The 11037-nt window shown below is 41.7% G+C and overlaps 1 protein-coding gene across 2 annotated transcripts in view; it reads left to right on the forward strand.

Moving 5' to 3' along the window:
* The window catches only part of GLRA2 (glycine receptor alpha 2), a 163873-nt gene extending 155887 nt beyond the window's left edge, over positions 1-7986 (forward strand). For both annotated transcript variants that reach the window (XM_077807173.1, XM_077807174.1), the window contains exon 9: positions 7708-7986. In XM_077807173.1, coding sequence (XP_077663299.1) covers positions 7708-7986 — 279 coding nt within the window. The remainder of the gene's footprint in view (positions 1-7707) is intronic.
* The last annotated feature ends 3051 nt before the right edge of the window (positions 7987-11037 follow it).

An 11037-nucleotide genomic window follows, 5' to 3' on the forward strand; every position in this document is an offset into this window, starting at 1 on the left:
TGTTCCTCTAAGAGCACATTTTTTTTTTGGACAAAGGATGAGAATGCAGAAATCTGAAGTCCACAAGAAGCTCAAATGTTGACTATGAGGGCACTGGGTGAGGTTATTGGGCTAACAAATATCTAAAAGTCACATTCAGCAGAATGCTCCAGCTGCTTTGTACCCTCCTACGTGATCCAGTGACACGGAGAAAGGAGATGCTTTGGAAGAGGAAGATAAGGCGTTTGTTTAGGAGCAAGTTAAGAAAGAGAAACTGAGGTGCAGGATTGGATGGAGAGACACGAATTTGGGGTACAGAGATAGATATGAGAGTCATCAGCATAGATATGATGATTGAAACTGAGTGAAGTGATGGGCCACCCAAAGAAAAGGTGTAAATCATGAAGGCGGGAGGAGAGAGCCCTGTGGCACTCCTATTGATACTGGGAGGATGAACAAGAAGAGATGCTGAAGTAACAGTTAGAACATTAGGAATAGAACTGGGAGAGGACAGAATTGCAGAAGCAGTGGACAGGTCAAGAGTGAGATGCTGTGGGGACCTTGAGATTTGGCTAAGAAGAGGTCACTAGAGATCTTTGTGAGGAGGTTTTGGTGGAGTGAAGGGGACAGACCACAGACTGGCAGAGATCAGTGAATTTTAGGCAATAATTATAAATGACATATTTAAAGAGGTTAGAGATTAAGGGAAGGAAAGAGATACGGTGGAAGCGGGACAGTCTGGTGAATCCAATGGCATTTTACTGAGAATGGGGGAGTCCCCTGTATGCTTTTATTTAGAGAGGGAGGATCCAAAGAGTAAAGAGAAATTGAGGAGGAGGGAGATGTTGGGGTTAAATCAGGTTAAGAGGCAGGAGGGAATGGACTCATAGGAGCAGGGTGAGGGATTAGAAGTATTCAGCAGGTGAGGGCATTAATCCTGGACGAGAATGAGAAGAGTGTTGGCATAGTTACATCCGTGCATCCCCACCCAGTCTAGTCATAGCCTTAGAGAAGGAAAGGAAAGGGTCTGGAAAGAGAAATCATGGGAAAGCTTGTTGGTCTTCTCTTTGGAAAAGAGAGCGAGATCTTATATGGAACAGGAGGAGGGGGCAGGAAGAGAAGAGGATTTGTGAAGGGAGTTGCATGTGGCAAATAGACAATGGATGTGATGGGCCTAGGAGCCAGTGACAATGGCAACATGATGCTGTTTGGCCAGGACCATTTTGAAAAAGAAGGATGAGCAAACCACCCCGGTGAAAATCTGCATGGTCTTGAGACTTTCTCCAGAGGCAGTGGTATGGGAGTGGGAGCAGAGAAAACAGGCGCTGGCCAGGGCTGGGGGTTAGCAGGCTGATGATATGATGGGAAAAGGAGTAAAAGGGAGAGAGTGGACTGCTGAGATTTTACTGCAGCCAGCAGAGGCAAAGGAGGAGACAGCTGGGAGGAGGAAACTGATAGTGGCATGTAAAATAACTCCTATTTCCATAATTCCCTTTTTTCCATTAAAGACTGCTCCTGTTCTCTGCTGGATGTATCACTGCTCCTGTTCTCAAGACTGGAAAGCAATAAAGTGGGCTGGCCCACTATACAGATGAGTTAATTTTTATCCCATTGAGTATTCCCCAAACTCCTTCCAAATCTATCATACCATAGACAACAAGTAAGGAATGCAGACCATTATAGCAAAGAGATGCCCAAATACAAATACATGCAATGCAGTCTATATGGTAAACAACTATCAATTGTACAAGACCATATAGCAAACTTGGGCTTGGTGTACATGATTATGGTCAAATTTTACACAGGCCTTATTTCATTACCATCCTATGCATATTATTAATGACCTTGTGGGAGTTTGCATTTATCACTTACCCAATGAAAAAACTATTGCGTAAAAGGTTAACAGATCAGGTTGCTGTATCTTTGAATGCCTATTGATCTTTAATCTTATGATGTCTCATTTGCTATGAATAAAAAAATGTTTTAATAGAATGATCCTTTTATAAAAGCAGATAAAAATGAAAAGACAATGGAGAATTTGTGGTAGTAAATTCCTAATAGCATCAAGCTGTCAGGATGTTTTTAAGATGCAACAACTTTGTTTAACCCAATCTCACTTCAGAGCCACGTAAAAATCACCAGTGAAATCCAGATGATTGAGATTTTTGGCTAGCAGAACATAAATGATATGCAAAGCCAGCAAAGAGGATAATCTATAGTATGTAAGATATGGAGAAAACCCAACACTTTACTGATGAGAAGCTCAGTGCTTAAAACTGATAACTGGAAAAGGCATTGATTTGTCAATTGTCTTTATTTGCTGCAAAAAACCCAAACAAACCTAATGGACCTTGCATGCGAATACTTTTAAGACCGTGCAGACATTCCTGTCTATTTTTAGCGAAGGATTTTAAATTATTAATATCATTTGAAATGTTTAATTAGTTTTGAGAAGCATTTGCATAAATTAAATGCATGAGGTCTGTCTGAGGAAGCTGTGGTAATCTCTCTCTCTGGATGTTTGTGGTTTTAGTGTATAGTTTAAAGGAGAGGATCTATCAGTGGAGGAAAAAAGCATGCTCTTTTCCTTCTCCGCATGGCTAATCTTTAGCTGGAAGAATTATATGCATGTATTTGTTATGTTCGACCGAAGTAAGTGGCAGTGATATGGGAAACACTCAAAGATGGCAGGGGAATTCAGCTGGTTCCCCACATCCCCACAACATGGCATGGATTGTCCTCTTTTATCATTCCTTCTTTTGCTCTTGATAGCTGCCAGGCTTCCTTCTTTGCTGGGGAAGACTGTTGCTTGCTCAATGCAACTACAGGGGGAGTATGGGTGCATAAGGTACTCACTTAATTTCCTGTATAGGCTACCTACATTGTGGGTCACAGCTCAGGTTGGGGAACCCTCTGTAGGGTTGCCACTCTCCTTTCCATGCATATGAGTGGGATGTAGATAAGCATGCAGGGCATGGGTGAATCCTTAAATCCACCCTCCCTCACCCATTTCACAAGCCAGCAGGCATAAAAAGGGAAGTCATCACTGTCTATCAAAAGGCTGCTGCAGGTGACACTGCTTCCCCAGGGACCACACAGTGACTCTGAGATAGGCGCTGCTCCTTACTTAGGGGAGACTGTATTCTTACAATCTAGCCCGAAATACGGTCTCACTGAAAAGAGGGACAATTGAAAGAATTGAAAACCAAAGCTGAAAAAATCAGGAAAAGATTCCGAACAGTGAGATCTGTTGGGCTGCCAGCCACACTAGAACTGTAACCAAGTCCTAGGAGTCAGCTAAGACACTACAATGCTACATCATTTTGTCCTCTTCACTGGCTCAGGTGATCGGGACTGTCCAGGACAGAGAATAAGTCCCTCAAATTGATTCGAGCTGAAGCATAGACCATAGAGTAATTTCCCAAGGGAAGTCGTGGAAGCCACATTGCCTGAAACATTTAAACCTGGGCTGGGTGAAAGCACTTGGGAATTTACTGTCAAAGAATAATCCCAGTGCAGCAGACAACCTCAGGATCTCAATTGTTGGCTCTGGTGGAGGTGTTTCCCTTGCCGGACTGTAGCAGTGGTGGTGGTACCTGGAGGCTGTCATGCACCAGGTGCACAGAGTGAGCAGAATTAAAGCCCCTTTAAAAATGGGCAACCATTTTCCACTCACTGAAAGCAATTAGGCTGGTCAGAAATTCATTCCCCATAGAAATCAATGAGAAAGGCAGGCAGACTTGTGTCAGGGAAGTTTATCCTATGTATTTACAGTTTGGGAAGTTTTTAGGCTTTAGCAAATGTAGTTGTAAATTAAATTGTATTTGGTTGCCTTGTGGGCAGATAGGGTTCTGGAGTTTGTCACTGACCCACAGACCTCACCCAAACAGATCTGGTTTTACATTGGTCTAACTACACTGACTTCCCTGGAGTGAGTGCAGCTTTAAACTTAAACAGAGTGGAATCAAGCCCAAATCAGCTTTGCTCCCACCACACCACTTCCCTTGGGTCTCTGTGCGTCTCTGATCTCTGCCTCTCTGTCCTGGGTTCTTCAGGCATTTGCCTCTATTGCCCTGTGTGCTTCATCTCAGCTGGGATCTCTGGGTTGAAGGATTTTCCTGCATGCAAACTCACTTCTTTAATAAAACTCCCGTTCCCTTCTGTCACAATTTGGCAGCCCTGTTAAAGATTGTCTCACATTTTAATTAAAATGCAGCACTAATTACATACATTTAAAATAACCACACTATAGTCTACTCAGACCTGCATAAGCCCAGGCAGGACAAGGAAAGTGAGGTTGTTATGCTATATCCATTTGGTGCAGAAAGAGAAATAACCCCAAAGCAAAATAATGGGAATGAATGCTTCTGCTATGTATACCCAGAGGCAGACTAATGTGAGATTCCCGCTGATATGCTGACCAGACGACTGTGTGTACATCACAAATGGACTGGCAGAACTGTTATCCAACCTGGTTATGGAGTCATAAGAACAGCCATACTGGGTCAGACCAAAGATCCATCTAGCCCAGTATCCTGTCCTCCGACAGTGGCCAATCCAGGTGCCCCAGCAGGAATGAAGTCTCCAAACTTCATTGTCCTGAGAGACTTTAACATCCAGACAGAGTCATTCACATACCGCAGAGGAGCCCAGATAGTTTGGTTCTCCAGGCAATCCACTGGATTTTATCAAGCTTGGTGTACATGTAGAGAGCACAGTAATTATGCCCTACACTATGGTGTCGCCTCCTACAGACAAGTGTCATATTTAATTTTCACAGCACAATTCTTCTGACAGTCTGGGAATGAACAGTTAAGGGACACAGCACTTCAATCTTGCTCATATTTCTTTTTCATTTATTATAACCCTATGCAAGTTACAGGTCTCCATACAAACTAAACTACACGCATACACCCTTTATCATTTCCATAAATGGACATAAAATTAAGAATATATTACAGGGAGACTGTTACATTTCATTTCCATATCATGGAGCCTGTTTCTGAATGTTTCTTGGCCACAGTTCAGGATCTGGGCCAACAGCTGTTTCTTTGATTGAAAGTGTGTCCCATTTGTTACTCAAGTGTGGAATTTGGGAGTCTTCGTAGACCATTACCAGTGAAAATGGCTGCTTTTTTTCTGTCTGTGCCTGGCTAGGAGATTGGGACTGTTTCACTCAGCTGTGACCCTCCTCTCGATAACCCACATCTTTAATTCATCTAGACTGGCTAGTGGCAATGTGCTGTATTAGGCTAAGCTTGCATTCATTTAGCAGTTGAAGCAAGTTCACTTATTAAGTGGGCACGACACTGACACATTATCTTCTGCAGTGGATGTTTGTTGGCTTCTAGATGGAGTTTAACATAGATTTTTAATTTAGAAAGCCATAAATAGTGTGGGGCTTGACTATCTGAGGCCTTATCTACACACACACTTGAACTGATTTAATTAAATCTATTTAAAAACACACAACTGTAGTTAAACTGATGCAAGTTTGTGGTTAGCTTAGACCTGAGAAACTGGCTTTCGGTTTCTGGGCTACAAGCACATTGAGGAGCTGGAGCTGAAAGGCACCTTAAATTTGGAATAGACTCCCTCCCTTGGTCTGATATAGCCTGAGTCTGTTGATGTTCAAGGAACACAGCAAAGGCCATTCTGGGAAGAGCTAAAACGTGTGAGATGGAGAGAGCTGGGGGTGGGAGAATAGAAGGACGTGAAGTTGGGTTATGTTTCTTGCAGAAGGGCTTGGTTTGTTGGGAGCTGTTGCTATTTCTCTATTGTTTTGTTTTATTATAATGGATTGTATTTTGCATGTCATCGAGGCACCTAGAAACTAGTATTGTATATTTTCAGTAAGTAAAATAACTATACTTCCCCCACCCTGTGGGCTGTTGAGCAAGAATAATTTATCATGCAACAGAGAAAAACCAGTTTGTTACCTGTTGTAAGAGCATCTTGCTGCTTGCATTTCTATGTGTATCTTTGGTATTTTTAAAGGTTACTGAAAAAGCTCTTTTTAAAAACAAAATAATAAAGGTAATACTACCGTATTCCTACAGTATAGCATTTTCTATCTTTGATATCCTGCACATATAACAACAACTTATTCTTTACAATTCATGAGGTAGGTATTTATTATACCCCTTTTGCAGATGGAAAAATTGAATACAGGGGCTAGAATCTGCATTCAGTTACACTGGTATAAATTGGAAGTGACTCCAGGTGTGTTATCTGGATTTACAGTAGCATAAGATCAGAATCAGGTCTGGAGCATTGAAATGATTTGCCCAGCGACACACAACAAGGCAGTGGCTGAGTTGGGACTAGAACTCTGGAGTCTCCTAGTCCTGTGCTCAGTCCGATAGGCTATACTTCCTCCTAAAGCGCCCTCACAAATTACAGAATATATGTATATATTTAAAATTAAATACATGTGATAACACAACTGCTGTCCTTTAATCATCTTCCACATCCTGCCTTTGTATTTTGTCTACAATGGCTAATGACCCAGAAAGTACTGCAGGCAGTGGCTCTGCCTGCATTGTAGCAGGGTTTAGGACTGTCACTAACTAATGCAAGAGAAGCACCGTGCCCTGAACTCGTGTCTCAGCAGTCTCATCTTTAAGCACTTTACTTATTTATAATAATAGTAGGAGCAGAACTTTTACCTTTTTAGCTTTTCCCAGAAGGACTGAAAATGAACAAATCGCAACAAGACAGCAAAACATTTCACTTTCACGCTGCTGAAGATTTGAGATGAAAAGGACCCAAGCGATAACAAGCCTTGTGTTAATACAATTATACACCTACTGGTGATTATAGCATATGGCAGTCTTCACACCAAAGTACTTGGGTCTGAAAGGCACTATTTGTTGCCTTCACTTCTTTTATCCTCACTCAGTATAACTTGTTTCTTTTATCATGGCTTGTGATGCATTGTTATTTGCTCACATCAGTATGTCAGCTCTAAGGTAAGCAAAGCAAGCTTGATGATGCAGGTGGAACAGATGGGTGACCCTCAACAGAAGGAGAGACAGTGGAGTTAAAAAGCTTCACACGAGCTGTAGCTCTGGCCCATTGTTTTTTTGCAGTCCCTTGCCCTGTATTGCCATCAGAAAGCTGTGGGTTAGAGACCTGAGAGAGCACTCTGCACTCGTGAGCCTCAGGAAAGTTTATTTAAAATCAAAAGTGAAATGTCTGTCAGTCAAAAAAAAGTGAAATAATAATAACAGTGAAATAAATAGCACAGCAAGTGAGTTCTCTACGCTCTTCCTGACTTTTCTTGTCTTCAGCCACATCAAATTTAGGAACTAGGGCAGCTTCTGGGCTTGCATTTCATCCCGAGTAGAATGCAAAAGAATGGAGTCACTTGTTTGGTGATTTTGAATCTTTCGTGGAGGGCTGACAGTAATTGTAGCTCAAACATTGTTATTTTATCAGCTTGGCAAAACAGTCATGACAATTTACCAGCTCAGGCACGAAATCTTCATCACCTAGTTATCAGGATGATGATAAAGGGCATGATATTTACTCACCTGTCAAAAAATATTATACAGCTTGAGGTGAGCGAACCAGTGGAATTTTGTAGGGCAGGGTTATATTAACTCAAACCACAAAGCTTGTCCGCTGGTTTGTTAAGGAACTTTGCAGTGCTCCTGGATGCTACAACCTTAATTGTATTCTACACAGACAATTGATTGCCTCTTATTTCTGTCCTTTATTCTCCAGGAAGATGACGTCACCCGTGACAGTCGATTCAATTTCAGTGGTTATGGGATGGGTCACTGTCTCCAGGTCAAAGACGGCACCGCAGTCAAGGCCACTCCTCCAAACCCCCCTCTGGCGCCACCAAAAGATTCAGAGTCCATCAAAAAGAAGTTTGTTGACCGTGCAAAAAGGATTGATACAATATCCCGAGCTGCGTTCCCACTAGCCTTCCTCATTTTCAACATCTTTTACTGGATTACGTACAAAATTATACGGCACGAGGATATTCACAAGAAGTAGGCAACTCTCTGGGGTTGCTGGGACCTTGTAGCCAAAGCGATTTGCTTGTAAATAAACCATGAAATGTCTTTCTGTCATTTGGACTGAGGATTTTTTTTCACCCATGCTACTGAAGAGAATAAGACAAAAAAATGGAACAGAAGAAAAAGCATAGGAAAAAAGTGACTGACTACCAAAAAAAATGCCGTGTGACCATGCAATACGGATCCCCTTACATACACTCAATATTGTTCTTCCAGATTCTGCATTGATCAGACATTCTTAAACAGGGCCAAATTTTACTCAACAGTGTCACTAAGATATTGAAAAAAATAAGAACAACCGACCAACCTGAAACACCTATTATGGGACTGTAATGGCTACAGTACAGTGAGTTATAAGAGGACCAAACTTATTCAGGATAATGCTGCCTTTCTATTTGAAACAAGTCTACTGAGCTACATTCCATTAAAATGTCTGTAGTTAGCAGTTCACCACGAAGTCCTTTTGTGCGTTGTCACTGATTTCTACTAACAGGGAAAAATGATTTATACTTTAATATCCTTGTGGGTGTGCATTTTAATATTATCTTGCTTTATTAGAACTGTAATTTTGGGGTCAAACTTGTGTATTGTGCTATTTATTTGATAGCTGACACTCATAGAAACCAGTTAAACTGCCCATTTTATTTTTGTTCTAAGAGAGTGCACTTATTTCATTTCATTTCTGCTGTTTTTACATGCAGCTTGAGGTGCCAAACTGTATTTTACCTATTGTGCTACTCTGTACCACACTATTTATTAAGAACTTGTTTCCTGGCTGGTGTAGCTCAGTTTAGCATTGACTTTCTGTTTCTTTCTATTACTGCTCTCATTGTAGCTGCAACTGATAGCTCTGTAGGTAAACACAACTTGTTTACAGACCTCTAATTTATATCTTTACTCGAAGTGGCGATCATTTTAAATATCATTGACTAACCTAAGAATTTTAAAACTGTACTGTGATTTTCATAACCTGTTACCTTTTGGTGCCAGAGCTACATGGTTCAAATCCTTGCTACATGTTTTAAAGTAGGAAAAAAATAAAAAATTGAAATAAAAAAGGTATTTTTGCTTACACAGAAAAAGAAACTGTAAGATAAAACATAACAAGATCATTTAAAATTTTACACTTGCCGTAAAAGCATTTATTAAAAAAGTTATTTGTTCAATTTCAATAAAGCTAAGTGTGCTACTAATTTTTCTTTTCTTTTCAAGCTCCTTTTTCATTCGGGGTAGTGCTATTTGCAATAAAGGCCAGCTTCTCAGTCACGCCAGCAGCGGAAAAGGGACTTAAAGCAGCAGCTGAGGAAACTCTAGGAAGGCCTACTTTAGTCCTCCTGAGCTTCCTGCTCCCACCACAGCAGAGGAGGCACTCCAGGGCAGGCGAGGGGGTGAGGATGGATCTTAACACACTTCCAGCAATCCTGTTTGACTGAGCAGAGCCTTGAGAGCTTTTATCCATCAGCACAAGTTATATCAGCCCTGTAGTGCCTTTGGGGAGAAGAGTGCCACCCAAGGCAGACCTCTGTATTGCAGGGTACAATGGGAGGAAAAGGAGACCCTTCCCCCTGATAACCTGTAGCCTTAGGGGAAGGTACAATGAACTACAAACCAAAAGCCTCTTGGCTCTAATCTTCTCCAAACTGGTCTTAATATTTCTGTGCACTTCACAAGCTTCATCAACTAAGGCCTCACATACCCCTATCTTAGGGACTATCACTTGCCCACTTAACAGCTAAGATAACGGAGAGGTTGGATGTGGTCAGTGCAGTCAGACTGAGAATAGAAGCCAGCTCACTCACAGGACACAGCCAAGTCTCATCCATCCAGTTTGCCACACTGCCTGTCAGAGGAAATAGCCCAGATTATGTACTTGTGTAGCCAACAGTCACAATAAGGACCTTTGTCCCTCTCTAGTGGCTAGACTACATATAGAGGTTAGTGAGTCTGATTAGCCTGGGGGCTGTAGAAGCATTAATTTTTAAGTCAGATAGTAGCAGCTCATGCTCCGAGATTACAGGTTCGTTTTCTACAACCAACCCAAACAAGGATGTTGTTACACTTAGCTACTCTCTGTCTAACCACTAAACCATGTCTGTGTTCCCAGAGCCAGGAAGAGAACCCAGGAATCATGATTACCAACATTCTAATTCACAAATAGTTCTGTAACTCAGTGATAAACTGTATTGTCCGCACCACACACACACAAACACACACTCTGGACTTGCCCACCAGATACTCCTATGGTTGAAGTGGAAGAGGTCTCTAAAGGTTTAAATGTATCTAAAGGTTGTAGCTTCAAACATGACTGATGAATCATGGGGATAAAATATGTAAATGGACAGGAGGATGCTGGAATAATTGTCAAAATTACTTTTTAATTGCACAATTATATTTTGAGGTGAATGAGGATATTGTGTTTATTTCTTATATTTGTAGTGTTAATATTCCAGGAAATGGGAGTTAATGTCCTTTTAAGCACTAGGTGGGGGACACATTACAGGGATAGTTTAAGAACACTGAAGGTGAACTCCTGGCCCCACTGAATGGGAGTTTTACCATTTACTTGAATGGGGTCAGGATTTCACCCTGACAGCAGTGGACAGAAGATGTTGCCTGTATGTGCAGAGAGTGGAAGATCCTGCCTATGCAAAAAGGTCAGAACTTTAACAAACTCATCTTTCCAGAAAATGCACTTCAGTCTCAAAGGTGTGACAGTGTTGAGGGGCATGGAAGTCTCAAAACATTACAGATGAGCTTCAGAGCCTGTTGGTGACCAGTATGCATCCAGTCCAGTTTAGTAGAGATTAAAAATTACTCCCATCAAGTGGATGTTTGGTAGTCCCTATCTGAGATGAGTTTGGTGGGTCTCAGGTCCAGCTGCCGCAGCACAAACTCACCAGCACACTTTGCACTAACTGGCTGTTAGTGGCTAAACAACTTCTTAGCAGATGTTCCCAAGGTTGGGAGAACTCTGAGTAGGAAGCTTGCTTTGCTGGTGCCCTGCAGATAAACCCAGGGCTTCATTCAT

The sequence above is a fragment of the Eretmochelys imbricata genome, chromosome 1 (genome assembly GCF_965152235.1).
Source record: "Eretmochelys imbricata isolate rEreImb1 chromosome 1, rEreImb1.hap1, whole genome shotgun sequence".
NCBI classification, from domain to species: Eukaryota; Metazoa; Chordata; order Testudines; family Cheloniidae; genus Eretmochelys; species Eretmochelys imbricata.